The 27,203-nt window shown below is 37.7% G+C and overlaps 3 protein-coding genes across 4 annotated transcripts in view; 1 reads left to right on the forward strand and 2 right to left on the reverse strand.

Moving 5' to 3' along the window:
- bcas2 (BCAS2 pre-mRNA processing factor) overlaps positions 1–27,203 on the forward strand; it is a 624,479-nt gene that overhangs the window by 494,688 nt on the left and 102,588 nt on the right. The gene's annotated exons all lie outside the window — the stretch shown is intronic.
- On the reverse strand, positions 232–7,964 carry LOC114142567 (galactose-specific lectin nattectin-like). The gene is made up of 7 exons (XM_028013908.1): positions 7,864–7,964; positions 7,609–7,703; positions 7,460–7,499; positions 5,029–5,120; positions 2,370–2,504; positions 1,740–1,851; positions 232–1,538 (listed from the first exon to the last, which is right to left on the reverse strand). Exons 2-7 carry the CDS (start codon positions 7,663–7,665, stop codon positions 1,471–1,473), a joined length of 504 nt encoding a protein of 167 aa, XP_027869709.1. The 5' UTR covers positions 7,666–7,703; positions 7,864–7,964; the 3' UTR covers positions 232–1,470.
- Positions 11,486–25,355, reverse strand: LOC114142161 (voltage-gated potassium channel subunit beta-2-like). 2 transcript variants are annotated; one of them, XM_028013291.1, is made up of 15 exons: positions 25,209–25,355; positions 23,330–23,646; positions 23,018–23,061; positions 22,732–22,769; positions 21,907–21,986; positions 21,078–21,122; positions 20,827–20,871; positions 19,823–19,866; positions 19,469–19,555; positions 16,412–16,497; positions 15,652–15,772; positions 13,905–13,999; positions 12,255–12,375; positions 12,034–12,122; positions 11,486–11,704 (listed from the first exon to the last, which is right to left on the reverse strand). In XM_028013291.1, exons 1-15 carry the CDS (start codon positions 25,257–25,259, stop codon positions 11,603–11,605), a joined length of 1,365 nt encoding a protein of 454 aa, XP_027869092.1. In that variant the 5' UTR covers positions 25,260–25,355; the 3' UTR covers positions 11,486–11,602. The 2 variants fall into 2 exon arrangements, with proteins under 2 accessions (XP_027869092.1, XP_027869101.1); XM_028013300.1 differs by lacking the exon at positions 25,209–25,355 and having other exon boundaries at positions 22,732–22,895; positions 23,330–23,435.

Raw genomic sequence — 27,203 nt, forward strand, 5'->3', positions numbered from 1 at the left:
TGGACTATAATTGTTATTCACACCAACAAAGGAACGAGAAATATACACTCTAGTACTCTGTTCTTGAGTAACCTTATTTTTTAACAAGTACTTTTTTTTTTCTTTTTTTTTACAGTTTCCAGGGGAATTTTTTAGATGTCTCCCTTTTTCCTTCTTGAGTAAAAATATCCTGAAGTGCTGCTACTCTTACTCGAGTACTGATCGAAGGAATGTAGAAATAAATGCAACATATTGAGCAAACATTGAATCACCCTTTATTTCATTTAAATGACTATTTTCTTGCATGTGAAAACAACTCAGGTTTTAACTTGGAACATCATTGGCTTCATTAAGTGTAATTCAGTTCAACTCAGTATATTTATGTCATTTCAGTTCAATCACACATAAATTCAAATTGATCCTAGTTATTAAACAGTACAGTAAACTTAATTCAAAGTAGTTTAAAAAAATTTCTATCTAACAAAACCCAGCTGATTGTACTGAGTCATTGATTTGCAGCATTCATTCCTTTATTGCTTAAACTATGACATTGCTATAAGCATTAACTTTAAAATACAGATATTTATTTTTATTTTGTTTTACCCTCTATTATTTTTTAAACATGCTTCCATTTAGACTTCAAGATGCAGAAGACAAATGGGTCAACAACACACTAGACTCAGTGTGCATGTTGCATCAGCAGGAAACACGATAAATTGATTAAAATTTAATTTAAATAATAAATTCAAATTTTATCTGAAGTCATTTAGAGATTATTTATAGATTAACATCTATACATGTGCATTCTTGTTATTTATAAATTTTTTTTACACTCAGTTATATTGAATTATCTCAACTCATCACTGCTGGTCAGGTGTAAATCAGGAAAAAAACCCTCAGGTTATCAGAAACCTCTTCCCTTTGCGCTTCCAGGATCAGAGCAAAAACAACTGGTACCGTTTAGTTTCTATTCTCTCCAGCTCTGGAACATTAGTGTCTGACCTCACTAATGTTTTGCCGCCAGATTGGTCAGGAATCCCCTGTGCCTCGTAGGCAGGTTTTCAGGTAACATAACTGATGTTTGCCATTGTTTTTGGTAATATGTATGTGTGTATGAATGGTTATTTTTTTTAGAAAGTGCTACATGGTAAAGTCTTTTTTCTGTTTCCTAGCTTATGAAAAAGTTCATTGTGAAGTCTGAACAACTGGACTAACATCTGTTTTTCACAAACAGCAGGAGGCTAAATTATACAAAATATAACTACTGTATATGTTCACTATTCTCTACTGAAACTCGGACTCAGAACATAGATAACAGCATCGTGGCCTGATGCTGATGAGTCGGCATTCTGGCAAAAATATTCTAATCTCAACCTTAAAATCACACCAATAAAAGAAAAAAATGAACTATAAGATTTGACGCTGACGCTGTCTTGACATCCTGCAGGAAGTGACACATCGTCATGGGACAACAGGACAATCTGGACTCAGTTATCGCCGTCTGACACAAATAAAGGAATTCTCATGGTTGCAGCGAAAATCACCGACGTAATCTCGTCCTGTGATAAAACATGCAAAAAAACAAAATAAGAAAGAGGAAGATGATGAAAAAATTGTAGCACACTTTCCAGTGACAAACAGATACTTTACTTGTAATTTCTAATTAAGCATTTCTTTATTTAGTGAATTAGTAATTCACAGCATGCAAAATAAAATCACATCTTCTATTATTCTGACTGCATCTAGTTATAACTTCTCACCTTGGACATTTATCTCCATGCAGTCCTCGTTTCCCTCAAAGTTGTTGGGCTCTCCAGGGCCCCATGGGGTAAAGTCAAACTTTTCACCTCTGCTCCAAAGCCATGTGCCTTCCTAATACAATCAATTTAAACATCAGTGTTTAAAACCTGCACAGACCACCCCACCTAGTCGTTGTTCGACCTCCTAGCGCCAAAACATTTAAGACCTGATCTTCTAAAGGTTTGCGTGTACAAAAACAGGGGCAAAGTTGGTAGCACGTGCAAACCTAATCTACAAACAACACGCGAAGAAAACGCAAAATACTGGGAGGCGGAGGAGCTGTACCTAAAACCTCTACAGCTTTGTTTTGTTGGACTACATTGCATAGCTATCTAAATTAAATGTTTTCTTATTCTTATGTAATTATATTATACTTCTGCTCTCCAGGATGACAGCCAGCATGCAAAATCCTGATTTAAGGAGAAGCACTTTGCACGTGCAATCTCTGTAGATCGTATGCAACAGGGCAAGTGCTATTTTCTATTTTTATTTCACTCAAGCAGTTTAGCACTCCTGATTTGTAGATCAGGCCAAATAAGGAGAAGAGAAAGATGTAGTGTCACATATGAAGAGTTTAAAGAAACTCCCACCTTAACGCCATCGTGGCCTCCAACCCAAGTTCTTTTATGTGATCCTGCTGATTTAAAGATGACTCTCCTCAGAAAGGCGTACTGATGTCGGTTTTGGAGGGTGGCCAAATTTCCATGGTTGGAAATGCAGTGGAGCTGAAGAGAAAGATGAGATGGAAATCAACAAAACCGTCACCACGACGTCGCTTTTGTCTGTGTGGCTGCATCTGTAACTTCCAGCCAGAAGGAAACTACTTTATTCAGTCAGATTTTGTAGATGATGGCTTAATTTTATAAACTAGAAAGTTATTAAATGTCTTTAATTCAACCGTTGCAAGTAGATCCCTGACAGTCTGGCATTTTGGTGAAACTGTAACCAGGAAGACAAGCCTCTAACACAGAGGTCTGAGCTGCATGTTGACACTGCAGTCAGTAATCGCAGTCTGCACAATGAATCATTAGAGTTGGTTGCCCTTTCCAGAAATTCACAATTTACTAGTCTTACAGTTGGCTGAACATGAGTGTCATTTTTTAACAAATCAGATTGAAACCTATTCATTTATTAATACTATATGAACTATATTGTCAAAGGTATCAGGTCTTCCCTCCAGCTCTCCACACTCAGGCATTCTCATCTCCTCTGTGGCCACAAGAGGATAAAATCCAGCATCTATGTGTGCAGTCTGCTCTTACAAACAGTTGTACATGAACAGGTCTCTATCAGGAGTCTGGTGAAAGCTCCTCATTACTAAATATTACTCAATTAACTCTTAGCAAAAATATCGACCAGATGTTTTACCAGGTGTACAGTCACACAGTGAGGTCGGTTGTAGCTCTGAATGGCTTCAGAGCTCAAAACTTTGTCTGGATTTCTGTGAAGCTTAAAAGCAGTTCACAGAGAGCTTGATGGGATGGGTTTCCATGACCACGCAGGTCCACCCCAGTCTGTCATCCCATTGTAATGCCTGGCACCACTGGAGTCTAACCAGTGGAAAGTTGTTTTCTGATTAATGATTAACTGGGCCCCTTGTTAAGAATAAAGTTTAGCACAGAGAAGATTGTGGTGAAGGTAACTTGGCCATTTGTCTGCATCTACTTTTGTGGAAACCATTTGGAAATGATCCCTTCTGTACTACAATGATCCATAAAGACACGGAGAAGCAAGTTTGGCTTTAAAGAACGTTAATGGCCTACACAAAGTCCTGACCTCAATCTGATGGAATGGGATTAATTAGCGTTAGCGACTCTGAGATAGTCCTTGATCATCAGTCTTTGACTTCACATACAAGTTCAGCTTAAAAAAATATAGATATTATGAAAAAGTTCTATATTTTTGTCCCTCGCCTCAGAAAGGTAGACAGTCATTACACACTGGAGTGAAATATTTCAAGTTTTTATTTCTTGTAATTCTGATTATTATGGCTTACAGATGTAGAAACCCAAAAATCTCTCAAAACAATTTAATTTAGTAAAAAAAAGTTCTAGAAGATTCATGGAAAGTATATAAGCAACAAGGGCAACTGTAGCCTTGGGAGGATTGTCAAGCTAACTTCATTCATGCATCTGGTTAGTGCGTCCAGGGCCAATACACACAGACGGACCCTCCACGTGGGCCACAGGTCTCACATTGTGTCAAGCCACTCATGAACCAGACATGTCAGAAGAGTCTTACATGGGTGAAAGAGAAAAACAAACTAAACTGGTCAATGCTGGTTCAAAGTCCCATTTTCAGATGAAGGGAAAAAGGTTTTCATATCATTTAGAAATCCAGGTCCCAGAAGGACTGGAGAGGTTCAGGGTCCACGTTGCCTGAAGTCCAGTGTGACATTTCCATGGTCACTGACGGTTTGGGTGCTCTGTCATCTGCTGGTTCGTGTCTACTGGGTTTTCTGAAGCCCACAGTCAGTGCAGCATCTAGCAGGACATTCTAGAGCACTGCTGACCAGCTCCCTCTGCTGTCATTACTCCTCATTGCATTGACGACAAAGCGTGCTGGTTTAATTTTACAGCAGAACTGGTACCGGCCCAAACTGCTAGAGGCAACAAAAGCTGGTTTAGTGACCATGATGTCGATTGGCCAGCAGCCCCCCCTGACCTTACACAGAAACTCTGGGCTGTTGTGACGAGAGAAATGAGAAAGAGCCCAAACACAACAAGGCAAATGACCTTCAGCTGCACCAGAACCACAGGCTGATGTCCAGGCTCTATGCCATGGCACACGGATGCTGCCATTCTTGCAAAAGGAGACAGTGAATCTTGGGTTTTATTATCTGTAAGCCAAAAGCATCAAAATCACAAATATAGGAGATAAGATGTCCTCAAGAACTTACTCCTAAATCTGGTAAACAACCTTTCCAAAAGGTGTTGAAAATGCAAAGGCATGTACGCCATGAAAGCTTTTCTGTTAAAAAGGAGTATTACCAAGTGGCCCAATGCACCATAGGATATAGTAAAGACTGCACAGATTGTTTAACTTCAGACTGAAATTCTCTGCTGTGTGCAAACTCAGAGAACATTTTCTTAATAAGATCTTGGTCACTCCCTCACCTAGCATTACCTGTACTCTATGATCAACACCTGGAATCCATCAAAACTCCCAGAACTGATGAGGTTGGTTGTTTTATAGCTCTTATTTAGCCTAAGAGTAAGGAAATAAAAAATAATAATGCGTGTGCTGTACCTCAGCTTGAATCCACGTCAGTTCAGTGTCGTCATAAAGGTAACAGTCGCCTCGATACCGAGTCCAACCGGCAGGGCACTTTTTATAGGCAGCTGCTAGCAAACATGGAAACTAATATGAACGGTGATACAACACAGCAGCCTGATCACATCATCGAAAGTCAAACCTGGAGCTGTGGCAGAAGAAAACATCCACAGAAAGCAACAATTATTGAATCCTGCGACTTTGCAAGTTCTCATGGAGAGGTCTGAAATGTTCATCTTAGGTGCATGAACACTGTGAGACACATAATCTAAATAAATTATCCAGAAATCACAATGTTTGATTCTTTTTAATGATTTATTTGTGTGTTACTGCTGCCAGTAAGTATTTGAACACCTGTGAAAATGAATGTTAATCTTTGGTGCAGCAGCCATTACATTTGGTGTTTGCCATTACAGAGGTCAATCGTTTCCTGTAGTTTTTCCCCAGGTTTGCACTGCAGCAGGGGTTTTGGCCCATTCCTCCACACAGAGCTTCTCTAAACCAGCCAGGTTTCCAGGCTGTCGCTGAGAAACACAGAGTTTGAGCTCCTCCAGAGATTTAGGCCACTCCAGAACCTTGATATGCTTCTTACGGAGCCACTCCTGGGTTGTCCTGGCTTTGTGCTTCGAGTCATTGTCATGTTGACCCATCTTCAATGTTCTAGCTGAGGGAAGGAGGTTGTTCCCCTATATCTCGCAATACATGGCCCCAATCATCCTCTCCTCAATACAGTGCAGCTGTCCAGTCCCATGTGCAGAAAAACACTCCCAAAGCAGGATGCTTCCACCCCCATGCTTCAGAGTAGGGATGGTGTTTTTGGGATGGAACTGCTCATTCTTCGTCCTCCACAGGAGTCTTTATGCAGCTAACGACCTTCTAATTTAGAACAACAAGTGGAGGTGGACTTTTTATAGGCAGACTAACAGAATTTTTGCTGATTGGCAGGTGTTCAAATACTTATTTGCAGCAGTAACAGACAAATAAATTATTTAAAAATCATATATTGTGTTGCCCTGCGACAGACTGGCGACCTGTCCAGGGTGAACCCCGCCTCTCGCCCGGAACGTTAGCTGGAGATAAACACCAGCACCTCCTGACCCCACTAAGGGACAAGGGTGTTAGAAAATGGATGGATGGATGGATGTTGTGATTTCCAAATGTTTTTATTTAGATCATGTGTCTCACAGTGGACATGCACCTAAGATGAACATTTCAGACCCCTCCATGATTTCTAAGTGGGGAGTTCAAATACTTATTTTTCTTCACCTTCTTCATCATCAGGCCAGGTCTGGGGTTCGAAACGTCAAACTCCGTCCGTCTCTCTCAAAGGTTCCCGTTTTTAGTTCTCAGTGTCAGCAGTAGGGAAAGATAGACTAGATGATTGATTTACTTATTTGATTATTTCTGCTACTGAATTAAGCTGTACTGACCCTTGCAAAAATGCCTTACTAATAAAATATTTAGCATAAAGAAAATCTAAAGATGTTGTGGACATTCAGTTAATGAGTCACCTTAAAGTTCTTTGATGGTTGTAAAATAGCTGTGATGTTTGATTCTGGAGAGGAAAAAGTGGAAAATGTTTTTAGGTTGCTGGTAGCCCATATGTAAAACATCATCCTTGGGACTCGCCCGAGTCACTAAAACCTACCTGGTTCAATAACAAATGCAAGTTGTAAAATAGAGAACGAGCGACCGTTAACAGGTGTGCTCTGTGAAACTAGTTGGCTGTAGGCTGCTCAGTCTGGCTAATTCACAGGGGGAAGAAGGGTGGGACACCTGGATGTAGGCCGTCAGAAACCAGGCGAATCGTTTCTCGAAACCAGCTTAAACAGAGTTTACTTCAGTTCTGGACAGGGTAAATCCCAGCAGATTTAGGAAACTCAACGTACCCGTTAGACGGAGAGCTGGTAGCACATCTCCCCTCTCAGAAGAGGAAGTACGAGAGTGAGAGAGTAGAGACAGAAAGGAGGGGGGGGGTGTTGCGCAACAACAATATATTAATTTATATACATGGATTTATTTATTTACTTATGTAGCAAAGCTTTTGCCAGTATTCTGTGTGTACTCTGGTAGTCAAGCAATATTTCATTGACTAGTTCCCTGTTGTGTCTTTGTGTAATGACAATCGGGTCTAAGCCACCCAACAAGCTAGTTCATATTCCTGTGTTGCCACGATTAAAATCTGAATTAATTATTTGGCATCATTTATACAATATCAAGTGTCCCAAAGAAAAATACCGTCACCAGATCAGTACAACTGAGCCGGCAGTACTTGTGCTGTTCTCACATCAGAAAACAGGTAAACAAATAACTATCAAGTTTCACATTAGAGTGAACTTAGTAAACAGTACCAGCTATAAATGCAGTTTTATGAAACTTCACTATTTAAAATGATGAAAGCACAAACCTGGACCTGAAGCTGTGTCCGGTGGACCTGGTCCACGTGACTGAGGACGTTTTTAAAAGATATAAAGACATATTTATTACAGGGGATCAAAATACGAATGTGAAAAGTCAGTGTATGTAGCACATTTAATGAAAGTTAACTTTACTTACAGCAAATCCAATCCCAAATCCACAAAGGAGCAAAGTGTGGAGTAGAACCGAGTCCATCTTTGCAAGCTAGCATTTAAATCCTTTAATATGAGACTCTGTTAAATCATTCAAACATGTTTCAATTCATAAGGAGATTGTTTACAAGGTAAAGGTATATTTTAACACTAGACTGGATGTTTAGGTCTGGTCAATTCTTTGCTACTACAAAATACTTTTTTATTTTCTATTGTTAAAGTCCAAGAATTCAGATTTTACCTTGAGGTGAGAAAGTTGGTCTAGCCTTCACTGGAAACAGTGTCTGTTTACTGCATGAACACGGAGCTTATAAAGGTTGTTTTCCCTCATGCGGGTCGGTCAGTCATTCACTGCTGATGGGTCAGCAATTAAAAAAACCAATGTGGCAAAAAAAAAAGATAGAACCAGTATGGTACAGTCACCCTGCCCAGTCAGGAGGAGGGAACCTCACCTGAAGTCATTTCTCCACATCCCTCCAGTTTTCTTATTCTTATTATTTACTTATTTTGTTGAGTAGTCCTTGTTTTGTGGCCATAATGTTTTTAAATGACTCAAAGAAAAAAACACACACAAAAAAACCAATGCAAAGCAGTGATACATGACAGGAAGAACGATCTGATCCCAAAGTCAGGCTGTTTCTCTCCATCAGGACATTGTTTCCTTGGAGAACCAGCGGAACAGACTGTTCACGTTAGAGAGAATGTTCAGGAAGAGAATGTTCTTCCTGAACATTCTCTCTCAAGTGAACATTCTCTTGGTCTTCAAGTGTTCTGAAGACTGAGAGTTTGATTATGTGTGATTTATCCTGAGCTCTGCTGAAAATGCATCGTCCTCCTTGTCCTCTCATACATTCCAGTGGCAGTGTTGGTCACCAGCTCGTTTGTGTCTTTGACCCTGGCGTCTCCTGTTCCCCTTTATCTGCTTCCCATCTAAAGTCCAGTGTCGCTTCCTCACAGAACCATTCATAATCATGGAGGACAGCAAAAGTGAGAGGTTTGTGAAACAATTTGAGCTTTTTAAAAAATGTCCTAATATGATTTTTTATATTCCAATTTTAACGCTCAATGTTAATGTTTTCTTGGTACGAGAGACAAAACAAATTTTTTGATTGTTGATTTGATGACATGATCTGGATCGGTTTAAGAAGTTTTATCAGTTTTTATTAAAATCTACGCCAGCACTGCTGGGAGGACAAGAGAGCTTTTCTTTTAGGAAGGTGTAGAAGTTGTGAGGTACTGGTTTAAAATCTCCAACCAGTTCTGGTGGCTCTGCGTACAGATCTGTTTTAAAACCTAAGGAAACATCCCAGGCCTTTTTCATTGAAAACAGCTATGAAATTAATACATATCTAAAATATTTAACAGTTCATTTACATCATCTAAAAAGTTGCTTTCACACTTTGTTACAGAATCTGATTTGTAAGTTGTCAGAAAAAGTGTCGTTTTGCTTCTAATTTAGCCGTGTGCTAATACATTATGCATGTTTTGTTTTCTGCATTTTCTATCAGGAAGAAAATATGTGAAGGTCTCAGATTTTCTCAGAGTTTGTTTTAAAATGTCTCGTTACAGAAGCACCGGACTGCTGCAGAAACTGTTCCTTTCGAGCGCCGGCCGTCCTTGTCCTGTTCTCACATGAGCTGTGATGGTGTCATCTTTGGAAGACGCAGATATCTTATCATTTATGTTTGTGTGTCACAAATAAACACATGATGCTTCTTCACAGCATCACCTGCTTTCTTTTGTAATGTCAGACTTATAACCACACACACACACACACACACACACACACACACACACACACACACACACACACACCAGAAGAAAACTGGAATATAGGGATACCACTAAAATAATAATAAGTTTTATTTGAAGGCGAATTTCAAAGCACTCAAAACTAGGAAACAACAGAAGCCATATATCAATATATCCATCACAATTACAGAAAGAAATTATAGTAAGAAATGAGTTTTTAGGTTAGATTTGAATGAAGACAGTGAATCAGACTTATGGATGAACTGTGGAAGAGACCCAGAGACGAGGGGCGGAGCAGGAGAAGACTCTGGACCCCCTGGTTGTCATGTGAACAGGAGGTTTCCATTCTGCACTCAGTAATCACTGATCACTCTGACTGCCGTGTTTATATCAGTCACGTGACCAAAGTGATTGACACAAGGAAATAGTGTTTTCTTTTGTTAAAACTGCAGCAAAAGTGTCATTTGGATAAAACACCAGAACATACACGTTTACATCTACAAACTCTAATAAATAAGCGTTTAGAATACAAAATCAATCAATTTATCTTCTATCGATGTGTTTGGGATTTTCGGTTTCAGGTGAGAATTGAACCGTGACCTTGAAACGTCTTATGGTTTTATGACAACAGTTGGCAAACAATTTGTCACATTACAGCCATCTTCAGGATCAAAGACCAAAAAAATATAAACATTTTCTTGTCCTTTATATCTAACTGCAATATTTTATATCCTTTAGTTGTTGGTTCTTCCTGTTTTAAGCAACACAGTTTAGGGCTTCATTCCTGCCAGTTTCCTATTTATAAATCTGGAAACATAAGTATTTTTGACACAACACTCTCCAGATTTGACAGTGAGTGTGGAAATAAAGTTTGTTTTCCAGTTCTCTTTTATGCTTGATGTCACACAGCTTTATGTTAACTCACAGATGCAGCAAAACAGCATGTGTTTGTACTGTTTACATAAAAAAGAAAATCCAAATAAAACCATTACCTACTATTTTATTTTTGGACTTAAAGGCTCAATGTCCCATCGTATGGAATCTCTAAAGGTGCGCACCAGATAATTTCTGGTGCAAGAATTTTTAAGTAAATTTTTTTATTCTCTCCAGTCGTGTTATAATGACAGCAATAATCAGAGATCCAATTTTGGTTTCCCGACTTCAGATGCGGCCAGCCGTAACCCTAATGTTTGTTTGTTTCATTATAATAAATTCCCACTATCATTGCAGCAGCAATGTTGATTATTATTATTATTATTATTAATCTGATCTGTGATGTTCTTAGTGTGCATATCAGAACTACCAGCCCTGCATGTGATGTGCAGGTTTCCCTTCTCAGTAGTTCTCCATGAATATTTGTGTGAATAGGTCAGTGATGTTACTGGAATCTGAATGAACATCAGGAAAATAAAAGTTACTTTAATTTTGTGCTTTAGAGTATTATGTGCAACTCCTTGATCCTACCATTTAATGCATCTCTGCGAACTATGCTTAGTTTTACATTTTTAATGCCACTCCAAGATCAGATAAAGCTTGCACTGTAAAAACACAAAAACTTAACAATATTTTTTGGTCTAATTTCTAGTGAGAAGTTTGCAGTACACTTGAAATAAGACAAAACTAACAAGTCACTTTCAGCAAGAAAGATGAGCTTATTTCAAGTCACCAATTCCTTAATATTGATGAAACAGGCAGTAGCTATAAGTGAAATAATCGGCCAGGGAAACAAGACATTTTCTCCATAAAGTGAATTTTCTCTACTTGCATTTTTGCTCAGCAAGAACACGTCCCGCCTGGTCAACGACTCAGTGTGGCGCTAAACCGCCACCTAACGTGGTTTACATTATACAAACAAAACTTCCTTTGCAATAGAAGAAAAATCATTAACTGAATGTCTTACACAGCTTTGACTAAACACTTAACCAAGTGCTGCACATCGTTTGGACCCATTACAACACCGGAGAAACAATCCGTCTCTGGTCAAGAGTCAGTCCATATTTCTTTTTCTGGGGTTTCTTTTTTCACCATCTTGTGTCAAACTCTGGTCTTTTGAACATTTCTCTCAGTTTTCGTGGCAGCAGATAATTTATCACAATATATTCGAGACGTAGTGTTGTCTAAATGTCTTTATTTGTTTTCAGTCGCTTGTTTTCTTTTAAAAACAGTGACGTGTGCATGAATTACACCAGGATCAAAATCCTGCCATGCACTGGGTCTGCAGCAGCCTATCAGTGCTCCTTTGAAAATCTGAAACCGTTTTTACAGTGGGGCTTGTTTTTCAAGATGCAATCAATCTCAGATGCAATGGACGTTGTTATCTTCGGAAGAACCTGCAAAAATAAAGGAGAAAATAAGATTATCCTTTAAAGTAAAACAAAAACTTTTACTTAAAGTTCCACTTAGTGTGCTATCACAAATGATAAAAACTCTTGCCAATTTAAAGTCAAACTTTAATGTGTCTTCTTATTTATTTAAATCAGACCTTTTTTTGTATTTGCGGTGTTACTGTGAATATGTAAAATCACCAGAAATAAGAGCGGAAACCCCCACAGACACCTGAGCATTAAAGTATCAAAAAGATTCACTCTATTGGTTTTGTTTTGTTTTGCTTGGTTGCATATTTGAGCTAATTACATTAGCTTCCTGTGTGACCTCTGACCTGTAAGGCTCTGATGTTCTCCAGCAGCTGAGCGGGTCTGGAAGCCCCCAGCAGCACAGAGTTCACCTTGTCATTTCTCAGGCACCACGCTGTAAAAATGTAGGACATATGGATTCAATCTGAGCTCAGTCCTTACCAGCAATGGAACTGTTCAAACAGAATGGGCAAAATAATGTGATAGAAAAAAAATGACAGTCACAGGAAAACCCCGTATAGTTTACCAATAGCAAGTTGTGGCAAGGTACACTGTAGTCGCTGTGCGAGAGTTTCTAGTTCCTGCAGTTTCCGTTGCTCCCGGTGACCCTCCTCACTCTTTATCTTGTCTTTCATCCATTCATATCCCTGTGGGAGATTGCACACACATATCACAGATCAGATTTTAACTATGGAAAATAAACAAAACTGTTCATATTCAGACACAGTGTGATAGACATGTTCACTCACAAGCCACTTTATTAGGTACATCTTGCTAGTACCAGTTTGGACTCCCTTCTGCCTTAGTGCTTCGTGACATAGATTCAACAAGTTACTGGAAACATTCCTCAGAGAGTCTGGTCCATATTGACATGATAGCATCACACAGTTGCTACAGATTTGTCGGCTTCACATTCATGATGCAAATCTCCCGTTCCTCCACATCTCAAAGATGTTCTATTGGACTGAGATCAGGTGGAGACCAGTCGAGTTCAGTGAACTCATTGTCGTGTTCAAGAAACCAATCTGAGATGATTTGCACTTTATGAAAGACATGGCACGTCAGGAAGCTGGAAGCAGCCATCAGAAGATGGGTACACTGTGGTCATAAAGGGATGGACCTGGTCAGCAACAATACTCAGGTAGGCTGTGGCGTTGACACGATGCTCAGTTGGTACTAATGAGCCCAAAATGTCCCAGGAAAATATCCCCCACACCATTTCACCACCAGCAGCCTGAACCGTTGATACAAAGCAGGATGAATAAATGCTTTCATGTTGTTGACGCCAAATTCTGACCCTACAATCTGAATGTTGCAGAAGAAATCGAGACTCATCAGACCAAGCAACGTTTTCCCAATCTTCTATTGTCCAGTTTTGGTAAGACCTGTGTGAATTTTAGCCTCAGTTTCCTGTTCTTAGCTTACAGGACTGGCACCTGCTGTGGTCTTCTGCTGCTGTAGCCCATCCGCCTCAAGGTTTGACGTGTTGTGGTTTCAGAGATGCTCCTCTGCATACCTCGGTTGTAATGAGTGGTTATTTGAGTTACTGTTATCGTTCTATCAGATCAAACCAGTCTGGCCATTGTCCTCTGACCTCTGGCATCAACAGGCATTGTGCCCACAGAACTGCTGCTCACTGGATATTTTCTCTTTTTCGAACCACCTGTAAGATGGTTGTGTGTGAAAATCCCAGTAGATCGGCAGTTTCTGAAATACTCAGACCAGCCCGTCTGGCACCAACAAACATGCCACATTCAAAGTCACTTAAATCACCTTTCTTCCTCATGTTGATGCTCGGTTTGAACTGCAGCAGATTGTCTTGGCCACGTCTACATGCTTAAATGGATTGAGTTGCTGCCATGTGATTGGCTGATTCGACATTTATGTTAATGAGGAGTTGGGCAGGTGTACCTAATAAAGTGGCCGGTGAGTGTCTACATAAATGCCTATTTAGACTGATGATCTCATCAAGGTTTATCTGACACACTAATTGCTAAAGATGGCACCGGCCCAATAAACCTGCAACAGTTAAAATTAGGCACAGAAAAAAGTTTGAATATTTTTGTTTTAACCCATTTGTGTAACTTTTCTCCGTCAGAAGTTGTTTTTGTGTAAAAGCTAACGGTTGAGACAAAGGTTAGCAAACAAAAGTTGTAGCAGAAAAATTATTTGCTACCTTAAGTGACGCTCGTGCAGAAGGCGGTATTCCACTCCGATATTTTCCCGAGATTATCCCACATGCCAATGGAGACCAGGTCACAGCTCCAATGCCTGCAATTCCCAGATAAATAAATTCAATATAAAATAATGCTCAGTAACAGAATGAAGTTTACTATTTAACCTTAATAATGCAGAGTTTAACTGAGTTGAAGTTTGTCTTTTCTGTGTTCCTCAGTTTCTTTTTTAATAGATCGGACTTGTTTCAGTTTTACTTTAGTTCAGTCCTTCCTTAGCGATTCTAACTACATTTATTTCTTGTGTCTAGTTATTCTTAGTTACTTTAGTTTTATTATATTTCGTAGGTCTAGTTATTCTTTAGTGTTTATTTATGTCTTGGTCCCCTGTGTACTCTCCCTCAACCCCTGTGCCACTCTCTCTCTATGTACTGACCTGCCTTTTGCTCTCTCCCCTCACACCTGCAACCTGTTTCTTCTTCTTCCCTTTTTCTTCTTCTTCTTGATTTTTACTGGCAGTTTGCAAAAAAACAGCCACCAACTGGTATGAACTACATTTTAGGGACATTTTCAATATTTCTATATGTGAAAAACAATTATAAGCCGGGGGTATATAGGAGTGTGATCTGACCACATCGTGTAGTCATCCCAATTGGCCACATGATGGCGCCAAACCCACCTTATCTGAGCCAGCAACAGTCAGCATCCCAGTCAGGCTGCTTCATTTGTGTATATATATATCAACTTCTATCAACTTTAAATGGCTCAATCCACATGTACTTTATTGTGGCTGACCACCACACATTCACAATGAAGATTTTTTTATAATTTATCCTAAAGTAATGCAGTCCTGTGCTCTCATCGCTAAATCAAAACCCAGCGAATCCCCTCTTTCTGTTTGACAGTGTATGTGAATGCATCAAAAGATGTAGCTCAGTGAGTAAAGTGATTGACTCTAAGTTGGAAAGCTGCAGGTTCGATTCTGGGTTGAGGCAAGAGTTTCACTTCATTTTCTTGCGGAATCGACAAATTCATTTTGAATTAGGTTTCACTGCCAACATGAGTAAATACAGTGGAACGGCTCGCTGAGTTATGCGATGGACTCTCAGTCGGAAGGCTGCAGAGAGCCACAAACATTGCATTAGCCAAAACCGATCGACTCTGAGCCCAATCAAACCAAGTGTAATATATGCTAAGGAAGAAACAAAAGAAGTTAGTGCGGCGAGTTTTCAATTTTTTTGCCAAATTACGACATAATAGCTAATTAAACATTGCTACGTACCTAGCTGCAAATTTCAACTGCCCATAATTTTGGAACCGTAAAAAATGTCACATTTTTTTTCGTACCACCAACTACTAACACAATATCGATCATGTCTAGCTAGTTTTAGCGTTAACTTTTACAGGTAAAAATGAAAGAAATCATTTTACGAGTAGAATTAATTGACTTTGCAGCCAGAAGCTAGCTTCTTGGTCTTTGTTCTGCTCTGGTTCCCTGTGATTTTTTTTACATTAAACTTTCAACATGATACATGCTCCCACTTCCTGTCTGCATTTTGATCTGTCCTCTAACTCAGGCAATCATGATGGAAGTGAGTAAGATTCCCACTGCAGCATTTTAACAAGGAAGAAACAGCTGGAAATGCCAATTCAATTCATTACAAAATGCTATGTAATAAAAGATTTTAATAAAGCATAGGCTTTTCATTGTGTTCTGGATCTTTCCCAAATACTATGGAAGGTGCTTACCTATTTTGTGGTAAAGCTGTGGGAGCTGCACTTCCACCTTTTCCCTTTGGAACATGTGGTATTCTGCCTGTTCACAAATGGGTGGGATCTGGTTGAACTGTCGTGCTACAGAATACGCCTCCTGCAGACAGACCCAGGGAAAAAAAGCCATTCTTTAGCTATTCAATTTTTGCTTGAGCCAAAAATTCATTATGCAGACGTGGACGTCGGGGTGAATGCACGGATGGATGGATGGATGGATGGATGGATGGAAAATGAGAATCCCTTTTCCTCTCAGTTATTTTTATTAGATATGTTCTTTGTAGAACGATCAAGTTTAGATTTAATCAGCCTGAGCAGCTTATGTTCTGACCTGGAGAAGATGAAATGAAGTCTAGACTTATTTTTTTGACAGTTAAGGGGTTTTAACTCTGTGGCAGGAGAAAAAATAAGCAATGTGAAGACAAGAGACAGAGTTTGAGTTTGATCTCTCAGTGAGAGATCAAACTCTCAGTGAGAGATCAACTGAGATCTCTCTCAGTTGATCTTTTATGTTTGCATTTTTTAAGACTTTATAGTTGATATTTAGGCATTAAATATCAACGGGACAACACCGAGTCCATGTTGTCCAATTCCATGGACAACAGTGGAATTGTTCATGTTCTCTTTTCTGATGACAAATTCACTCTTGGGTCTCACCACCAACTCCAACTCAGCAAGACAAAAGCCTTGCTTACTTTTAGTGATAAGAAACTAATTAGTATTTTGTTATAAAACTCGCCATAATCTCCATGGAGTTCCATCGTGATGTTCCCCAGTACAGAGCCATCCCCCTGTTGATTACATAGGTCATTGCCCTTACTGTCTCTGGCAAAAAAAGACCAAAGGGGTTACAAACTGGACCACAACAGATAGGAAATGTACACAAGCAGAATACATTAACCAATTGCAAGGTTTCCCCCAGTGTATTATAAGCCTGGTGGGCCACCAGGCTTTTACTTGGGCACCCACCAGGCTAAGAATTGCATATTTATTTTAGTTTTTTTTATGTTTGCATTTTGTAAGACTTTATAGTTGATACTTAGGCATTAATCTGTCAATACATAATTATCAAGTGAAATTTTTAAATTTTCTGTTAACGTTAAACATTTCTTAACTCAAAAACACTTAATGAATGACTGACCTAGCGCCCCAACCACCAGGCTTAGCAAGTTTTCTGGGGGAAACTCTGAATTGTTAATTAGTTAAGAGGGCAGGGAGAAAACTCCTTCTAAAATAAAGGTAATACCTGTCAAGGTAAATTCTGTACAAGACAACGTAAAACAATCAATATTTTCCACATTCATCAGGACTTTTATTCACAGGTTCTGTTGACCGTTTTAGCTCTGTTATGTCATTCCTCCCACGACTGTCTCGCTTCAACAGCATAAACACTGACATTAAGAAACCACAGTCCCTGATTGAGGAGGGGAGTGTGAGGCAAATGTGGGCACAGACTTGCATTACTTCCAAACTTCTAGCTGTTCAATAAATTATTATTTTTTGTTTAATGTATGTATTTATTTTTTAAAGGTAAGTACATTTAGGACTGGCACCTAGTAATGGCTTTGTGATGATAAACAGAGATCTGGGTGCTTTAGGAAACACTGTCTCACTGAGTGGGAATTGTAAGGCTAACATGCTAATCAGGTGTAGGGTGGATGAACAGAAGGCTGATGTGAAGGGAAACATGCTGCTGAAAAAGCATGCTGACGGACGTCAAGCAAAGGACTGACAGGCTGGATGTGGTAAGGGTGGGTGGGCTGCCGAAGGTTTGCCTTTCTCCATTGGTTCAGACTGGGAAGCTAACTGGCAGATGGCTAGTTAGCTAAGTATGTGGAGCATAGATTGTAGGTTTGGAAGACGACTGTAGTAAATATGTTATAAACAAATATTTTAGTAATCGAGTAATCTATCGATTATTCTTACGATTAATCGAGTAATTAGATAAAAAATTGATAAGATAAAATATTGGTACATGTAAAATAACAGCTGTGTTACTATTGGATATCAACATCAGTCTAATTTTTCATATTTGAACTTCCCTAACAATTACTTTTCTGTAGTTTAGAAGATTTACTTGTAATGCTAATGGTTCAGTTTCTAAGATAACCTGAAGAAAAATTATACAAAAATCTGAAATTACATTCAATGTAATAATAAAGATGCTCACAAATATGCTTATAAAAAATGTCTATGCTCCAGCTTTTACTTTGTGTATTCATCTTCTACTACAGTGGTTCCCAAAGATTTTTGGGCCCCCCTACGGGTTACAATAACATGCCCCCAAAAAGAAAACAGAAAAATCAACTGGCCACACACATCGTTCAACCAGACATAAACCTAAACACATATTTTGTTTTCAAACTCCACTGAAGTTTTTTTCAGACTTCAGGTTGCAACAAAACAAACTACAAACCATCTTTACAGTGAAACACTTTTGTGTAGCTGTTTGTTTTTTCATTCATCCATACTGCCCCCCCTGCAATGGCACTTAGTTCATTTAATAGATGAACTCTCACCTTGGCCAGACATTTATGTTCATGTTAGCGATGGGATCTAACACCTTCGTTCGTCACACACAGAAACTCATCTACCAGCTATGTACCGCCATTTGTTGAGATCAGGATAATATGAAATTTATTTTCAACTTCAACAAAATAAAAAGTTGGACGTTATGTTGCTAACACTTAGCTTTCGTTAAAAACTCACAGGCGGAAGCAAGAGCGCTGTGCAACGCAAATAACGACCCGGCCAGAACACGGTGCACTAAATAATAAAACATAAATTAACGAAGCTTCGAGGCAGATACATTTTCTTCGAGGAATTTTAATAAACGAGTTACTCAAATCACTCTAGGACTCGTTACAGCCCTAGACTGGAGGCCTGTGACCAGTTTTCAAACCCAGTACCAGTTTGCTCTAAACATGCTACCAACGGTTCCACCATGCAGCCCAAGAGACCATTTAATAAGGTTGCTTTTTCAATTAAAGAGAATCAAATGCTTCATTCTCAAACTTAAATAAATCCCTTTAGGTAGTCAAATATCCCGTTTTCCAGATCTTTTTAGTCAATTCCTCACTAGAATATTCTGATTATTAACAGATAAACTATTGATTCTTTTGTGACCAGATCTAATCTGATCATTCAGTTCAGAATGAAAGTATTAGTTTGGGATTCTGAGAATGAAACTATTTCATAATCTATTCCAAGCATTCATTTCATGCAGTCTAGGACAAATTACCTTTCAGACAAATATAATTTTGTTTGTTTTGAGTATGATGATATTCTACTTAATCAGGCTTATAAGACTTGTAATGCAATCTGATCATTTGCTTTCATGGCATATAAGCTTTCGTAAGGAAAACTTTATCAACAATCTACAGGCTTTACTGTACTTTATAAAGAACATGAGTGAACAGACGGCATCATCAAAACCAAGGAACACAAGTAAGGGAAGAAGTTGTGGCTCATTTTAAAGGGTAAAAACCCCCAACAACTCGTAGAATATGGTTGTGCAGTGAAAAAAAGTGTTTGTTTGAAACAGAAACTCACTTTTAGTCCGAATACAAGCATTATTTTAACACAGGAAAAAAGTGGAGGTGGTGGATAAGAGTACCATAACTAAAGTAGACAATAGACGGGACTGTGGTGACACAACAAAGATTGAACAAGAAGATTTGAGAATTGCAATTCTGCTCTTAGTATTGCACAAAGTGACTGAGAAAAACAATTAAAAAATAATTTTAAAAAGCAAAATGGAAAAAAAGCGCTTGATCTCAAAAACATGTACACTAACCTTCTATAGGTGTGTATGGATCTGGTCGATTTGCAAACACAACGTCCACGTACTCTAGTTGAAGTCTGTCCAGTGATGCTCTCAAACCTGTTAAATTTAGATGCACAATGCCATCATTTAGAATATTCCTGAAAAGTTTATTTAGTTCAGTAACTACATCACTGAGTGAAACACATAGAATAATTACACAGAGATTGATGTCATTATTTCTGTCAAATATAATAATTTTCTGCTAATTAATGACAAGATTCATAAAATTAAAATATTACAACAGATCACTAACAACATGTATGTTCATATGTGTATGTTAGAAAACCAAACCAAGGTTTTGGTCAAGCTGTTTCCACATCTTACCTTCAATTATATGTTTTCTAGAAAGTCCTCTTTCCATTTCTGCACTAAAAAAACAGAAAGAAATGTATTTATTGTTGATATGAAAAAAGTATTTGTTCTACTTTCAAACATATTTCAACTTTGATAAGATCTGATTCTTTATCAGCAGAGTTTGCTGTGACGTGGGCCCACAGTCAGACCCAGTCTCTGTTGTAATATTCCCCAATTTCTTTTTTTATTGGCTTCAGTTCAAGACTAAACCTCGTAAGTCAAGTCCTTCCAGACTAAACATCACAGTCTTTGTAGACCCTGGTCTGTGCTTAATCTAAGGACTAAGAAGACTTCAGTCCTCTGCACGGCCGTCGCCGGTTCGATTTTGGCCTGATGACCTTTGCTGCATGTCCTCTGTCATTATTTCTCCTTCCTGTCTAACTTCTCTCAAATAAAGGCCACCTGACCCACAGAAAAACTTAGTTTGCTTCTTTATTTGAAGAAACTAAAGGATTTGAGTAAGACTGACGTAAATTTCCCAACTTGATAAATTGAGTTAGACCAACTTAATACATTAAGGTGAACCAACTTAATTGAATTACAGTTGAAGCAATTCAATTAAGTTGGTTCTACTATGTCAGTTTTTCAGTGTACAGGATCTTTGAAAAACCAAAATAACATGTTAAAATACATGTTTAAAATAATTGAAGCTCCAGATGTATTTTAAGCTAAATGTGAGTGATAACGTAAATTATATATTTTAGTTTTTTAGCTTGGAACAACTTAAACGTTTGAGTCGACTTTCTGTAGAGTTAAGTCAAAGAGATTTGAATTATTTATTAGAAAAAAAAGGATTTGAGTAAGAGTCACTTAAATTTGTCACGGTAAACACACTTAATGAATTAAGTTATAAAAACTTAGTAAATTGAGATGGATAAACTGAATTGAATTGGATGATCATAATAAATCGAGTTGGACTCCAGATTTCTTTCGCTGCACACAGAGACATAGAAGACAAGAAAATATGTACATACTTTCCTCCCCAAAAGATTTTGGTAGTGATAACGAGACTGGAACGCCTGCAATTGAACACATGCATGGGAAGAAAAGAAACAGAAATGTTGCTTTGTATGCACAATGTCTAGTTAATTTAAGTTAGTTAATAAAACAAGTTTTGGAGGAAAATATTTTAAAAAGACATCAGTTTAAAAGGCAACTATATTTTACTCATTTTAGACTGCATAAATTACAAGCTATTATTAAAATAATCATAAAAACAATCTACCTCCACCCTTTCTTCTTTATAATGCCTCCCAACACGGCTTCTGCCCTGAGAAATGGCAGAAGAAAGAAAGCTGTTAATGCTTTGATATTTAGCGTTTACCACAGACTCAGACAGTCTGTGGATTATTTGGGATTACTAATCCCAAATACTAATCCCAAATTCTATCGAAAATATCTGCAGAGGGAGAAATCACATATCAAAAGTGCATGAAAAACGCAAAATCTCTAACATATGTATTTAAAGTGTGGCCCCTTTTCTCAAATGGGAGATCGGTTTACAACGTAGAAGCAAACCTCAAACAGTTGTCTGAAAATTCAACACATCCTTCATGGCATGGTGCATAACTTGTTTCTAGATCTTTTATCTATTGTTATATGTGCATTGCAGTTGCATTACTTTATGTTTTGTACAATGGAAAACAAATCATATATATATGTATTACAAGTTTGAGAACAAAAACATTAAATCCTGCTTTCAGTCTGAAAATATAAGAACAAGTATTAAAGGTTCTGAGAGCAAAAGACATTCAATCCTTTTTTAAAACTGAAGATGTGTGCTCTCGACTTATGGCAGTAATATTCCCCCATAAGTTGGACAGGGTCAAGTTAGATCTTTTTTTAGGCCCAATCCAGATTGCTTTTTGCAAGTAATTTTTTTCCAGGTGAAATTTTTGCTGGCGGATTTACAGTAAATAAATAAATAAATTTAAAAAATCATATACATAATTACACAGGGTGAAAAAAAAATTGTGTTAAATATCTAAAAAAAAAGTTTGATTTCTTCCATAGAACTAATTCTAAGACACACTCCTCTTTAAGGTCACTCTCACCTTCCACAGTTATACACTTCAGATGTGTCGAACAGATTGATTCCACTCTCATATGCCAAAGTTGTCATTTCCTCTGCCACCTGGGACAAAAACAATGTAGATGTTAAGCAAACATAATTGATGTATACTGCACCATGTTCCAAATTATTATGCAAGCGACATTTTCTCAGATTTTCTTAAATGGTCAATGCAAATGATGGTCAGTATAATTTTCAAGTATTTCCAATAGTAGCTTCATGCACTGCAAGCCTCTGGAGGATCCTCCACCTTGAGGTTCCAGAGGCACCAGCAGCTTCAAATAACTGTTTGCTGCTTTGTAAGGGCATTTTAACAGCTGCTCTCTTAATCCGATGAATTTGTCTAACAGAAACCTTCCTCATTTTGCCTTTATCTGTACAAACCATCTTTGTTCTGAATCAGCCACAAATCTCTTCACAGAACAACAACGCTTCAGTTTTCATTAAATATCTAATGTTTTCTTACCTTGTCATACAGCACTACACTATCTGATGATTTAGGTCAGCAGAGATCCTTTCTCTTTCCCATATTGCTTGAAACCTGTGGCCTGCTTAATAATGTGGAACATCCTTCTTAAGTAGATTTCCTTTCATTGAGCTCATGAGACAAACTAATCAACCAGCTCTCTGAAATTAATTATAGTGATTCAAAGAGCCCTGACACACAATACCATCTATAAATTTAATAGCACAACAAAAATTTTTTATCTTTGTGACACTTAAATCCAATTTGCATAATAATTTGGAACAAGGTGTAGTTGCCCTTCCTCTGACCTGTACATGATAATGTAGTTACATTTTCTCTTACCTCATCTGTGATCTGGCCTCCAAAGGTAACCCATGTACCTGCACAAAAACAGGAATACTTAACTTTTTATGGGTGCAGAGGGGATTATGGAAAGAAATCCCAACTTTAACTCTTCAACTGGCATGAGCGCCCTACAGGCCCCGGTGCTAGCACTGTGTCTGTACCTGGTGACACATATGTACTTCCATAGAGAGCTGTCCAACGTGCCTGCAGGGTTTTTTTTTTTGTTTTTTTTATTGTAGTTGTTGATATTGTAGATTGTCTTTTATTTTAATTTTATACTTACCTAATCCAACACAGGACACCCTCAGGCCTGATTTTCCCAAATTTCTGTTGACACAAAAATAAAGTAATTATTGTGTTTATACATACAGTATATACCAGAGAATCTCAATACGTTAGTCCTTTGTGAAAATGTACTATTGCATTTTATCAAACAATAAGCAATGGAGATTTTATTATTATTATTATTCTCAAGCCTAAAATTATTCACATCCCTGAAATGTCCAGTTTTATTCATTAAATTTTGTTCTCACTAATCTTTGGTTTTGCATCCATTTATATCCTGTTGGGGTTTTTTTTTGTTTTTGTGTTTTACCTGTAAATCATCCCCGTAGTATGTGCCAAACTGTCTTTGAGAGAGATTCGGTTTATCTTCAGAAAATCTTCTAGGTTTTTGAGCTGAGCAGCAGCATGAACCTCTTTTAGGCGCTTTATCTCTTCTAGCTGATGACTCCGCTGACGGGTTTTTTCCTTCTCCAGTGCTTGCTCTGGAAAGAAGCTGCTCAGATTAGCGTGCACGCTCTCACTCATGGATAGGAGAGAACGGATGTTCCCTCCAGAACCACTGCTGTCACTGCTGATGCTGCTGCTTCTGGAGGTCTCACTGCTTTCACGAGTCACAGATTTGGGCATCTAGAAAGAAATTATAAATCAGATAACTTGATGTCAGAGTAAGTTTCACTTGTTTGTTTGGAATGTGCATCTTCTTTCTCTGCATGTCAGAAGTTTTCTCCATGTACTCTGAAAAACGTGCAACCTATTGCCCTGTATATGCTTAAATGGAAAACAATTTTAAAAAATTCAAAACATTTAGAAAATTTCTATCCCAGAAGCATATTCTCTCAATAAGATACCTTGTGAAAGCCACAGTAGAGCAAAAAATACCTTATAATTTTGTTACAACTTTATTGAATTTAGGCTTCTTGAAGTAGCAACGTACTGAAAACATTTTTTCTTCTTCGCTAAATTATTAATTTCTATGTAATAGAAGCACTAACAATATTGTGTAAATTGCAATGTCTTCAACCTTTTTGTATTCGGAGGTTAGGTTTGATTGTCACCATTTTATTTAACTGTCTGATGCATATTTACGTCTCTATTTATGACCATAAGGAAGACGTATGGGAGAATTTTTACAATATTGAGATATCACTTCCTCTATTAGAAATTAGATTGAAGTTGATTAATCTGTCAGCATTGTGCTGAAATAAAGAATATATTATTCAATGAAAGGCAATATAACAGTGCACAAAAATGTTTGATAAATTAGAAGGTTCTGAAGAGTTGCTTATATATTAACATTTTATTTTGATATATTTAAATCTTTAACAATTCATTTTGTGACTCCAATTGCTAAATAAACTATCTATCTATCTATCTATCTATCTATCTATCTATCTATCTATCTATCTATCTATCTATCTATCTATCTATCTATCTATCTATCTATCTATCTATCTATCTATCTATCTATCTATCTATCTATCTATCTATCTATCTATCTATCTATCTATCTATCTATCTATCTATCTATTCTTTTCTTTAAAAACAGAACAGGTTTTACATTTCGTTCTCTTAGAGGGAGGTTTTCCTCTCCACTGTCGCCACATGCATGCTCAGAATGAGGGATTGCTGTAAAGTCTAGCTCAATGCAGTTTGATGGGGTTTTTTGAACTACTTTGAATTATAATCTGCACTTGGCTTTATTATTTGGTTACTAAGATCAATTGGAATAAATTGACTATTGGATTGAAAGGACTCTTTTTGTAAAATGCCTTATTAAGTGCTATAATGCAAACAAACTGAACTGAATTGAACAACTTTTTAACAAATACAAATCAGTTCATGAGATTTGTTCTGAACATTTAGCCATCATTTATCCCAGTTTAGGGGGTACAGATATTTTAAAAATAATTTTAAAAAGTTCCTATTTTTTTTCTCTCTCTCTCTTTTGATGTCATTTGATAAACTGGAACGTCTTAAAAACATTTTATATTGTCTTACTAAAATAATTACAAATCCTTAGAGAGAAAATGATTTGGGAATCTTCCTGTTGAATATGTAATTTAGTTTGGTTGAGACAAAACAAACCAGCCGTATTATTTAAAACAGAAATTATATACATTTCAATATTATGTTTTCTTATTCCCCATCTAGTTCAGTTTTTAAAATCAGAAACAATCTTATGTACTCACCCTAGCAGCTGGCGTCCGACCAACGCAGGGGTGCTGAACGATGCTGCTCATGATGTCGACCGGTGATGGTGGGCAGTAAAGTGTTTCTCTCTTAGCCTGACGCCAAGAGGAGCAGCGAGCTTCTGAACTGCACCAAAATCATTTTTGAGAGGAAGTTTATAGAGCTTTCTAGTCCTTCCTTCTTGGTCACATGGCAACAAAAAAGCCCCATGAGCAACTTTGTCTGCATGGCAGAGCAAAACATAATATTCCATATGAATAATATATTAGCACTAAAACTGGCATCTGCACTAAAAGCCTGTCTGTCTGACAACCAAACGCATATTCAGATGTAGCATTATGTTCGTGATGTTTTAGAAACTTCTGTATTTATTAAAAGAAACTCTGTTTGTAGAAAGAGTTTTAGTCCTTATGTTAGTTCTGTTAATGTTCTGGGGATGGAAATGAAGCTTCATCCCAAGAGTTGGAATGAAGGTTACAATCTTTATTATATAACCACAGTTATATAACATGAACATTGTTAGATAAGTCAAAACATTCCCATTGGTGTGGGACACTCTACTTTATTATTGATGAAAGCTGTAGTCTGGATATTTTTAGCTTGTAGAATTGGTTTAGTATTAAAATGTGACTTTTGGTAATAGGTTCCTTAATGCAGCTTAGTGTGGAAGTTAATACATTTACACCACATTCAATTTGTAAAAAATGACGACACATAAATATATATATATAAAACATAAGCCCTACCAAAATGAAGCAGGTCAATGCTGTCACAAGTGCTGCTCCTGAATGTTATGAAGGAAGAAAAACATGATTTTTCAAACTGAAAATCCAAATTTGAAGTTAGTGGCCAGAAAGGTCAGGTTATTTATTTATTTTTTCAACCAAGCAATTGTGATAATTGCTTAATGATGAAAATAATGAAATTTCAATTCAGGGTTTTACCAAAATTCAAAGACATTAAAAGAAAGAAATGTTTTAGTATCGTTACTATGTGGGCCACTTGATGTCAGAGGAGATAAAGCAGTTTTTTCCCCCCAACACTTTGCACTTTGTTATAACTCTTTTATAAGTTTTAGTCATGATCCACCCATCCATTATCATCACACACTTATCACTAGAAGGGTCTCAAGGCTACCTTGGGTTAGAGGTGGGGTCACCCTGGACAGGTCGCCAGTCCATTGCAGGGCAACACAGAGATAGACAGGACAAGCAATTATACACACACACACACACACACACACACCAATGACTATTTGGAGCGATAAATTAAACTGACACTTATGAGGCTTTTCCTGCTATTGCAAGAACAATTAAGAAAAATTAACAAACCGTTTTTGTAACTTCAACATCAGACCTACGTTTTTATTCACAAGTGTATGTTAGGAAAAAAATATTCTTGCCCATAATTTGATCGTTAGAGGGCACAGATCGGCCCCCCTCCTCCTCCTCACCATGGGGCCGATGTCTGAACAACATGGAGGCAGAAACTGAGAGTCATTACCAGACGAGGGCAGCCAGACTAGTTTCTTTTGCTAAATTATTATATTTAGTTAAATATTACTGTTGAGGGGCACAAACAAGCTTCCTGACACACAGACAAAAAATAAAACTCAAAAAGGGGCACTAGGAGCATCAAGGGAGCAGGGGCTCCAACCCCCTCCATCCCTCCCTCTGCACCTGCCTGTGAGTTACAACCACAAAGTATCATATGATTTGGTGTAGTACACCAAGACAAGGTTTTTGACCCACATGCAAAATGCAATGCGTAGGGGAAGAAAAACTACATTACCTTGAATATATCTAATCCAAATAATGAAACATAGAGGTGGCAGAGGGAATTCTTTTTATAATAAACCAAACACAAGGGAAGAACAATGACTGTAAACTAACCCTGAAAAGAATGCAAAAGTAGAAGAATACACAATATCGAAAACCAAAGTGTGTGACACAACTCAGCTCAACTCAACTGTTGCACCTCTGCGTTGAAAGGAG

The sequence above is a fragment of the Xiphophorus couchianus genome, chromosome 1 (genome assembly GCF_001444195.1).
Source record: "Xiphophorus couchianus chromosome 1, X_couchianus-1.0, whole genome shotgun sequence".
Lineage (NCBI taxonomy): Eukaryota > Metazoa > Chordata > Actinopteri > Cyprinodontiformes > Poeciliidae > Xiphophorus > Xiphophorus couchianus.

Bases quoted from the DNA above. Each gene is read 5' to 3' on its own strand.
- LOC114142567 (XM_028013908.1), bottom strand. From the start codon at position 7,665: ATGGACTCGGTTCTACTCCACACTTTGCTCCTTTGTGGATTTGGGATT. The intron at 5,121-7,459 runs GTTTGTGCTTTC...GTTTGCTAGCAG, and splicing joins GGACACAGCTTCAGGTCCAG to CTGCCTATAAAAAGTGCCCT. The intron at 2,505-5,028 runs GTACAGCACACG...CTTTCTCTTCAG, and splicing joins TGACGTGGATTCAAGCTGAG to CTCCACTGCATTTCCAACCA.
- LOC114142161 (XM_028013291.1), bottom strand. From the start codon at position 25,259: ATGAGCAGCATCGTTCAGCACCCCTGCGTTGGTCGGACGCCAGCTGCT. The intron at 23,647-25,208 runs GTGAGTACATAA...ATTTCTTTCTAG, and splicing joins GTCGGACGCCAGCTGCTAGG to ATGCCCAAATCTGTGACTCG. The intron at 12,376-13,904 runs GTAGCAAATAAT...AATCTCCCACAG, and splicing joins CTGCACGAGCGTCACTTAAG to GGATATGAATGGATGAAAGA.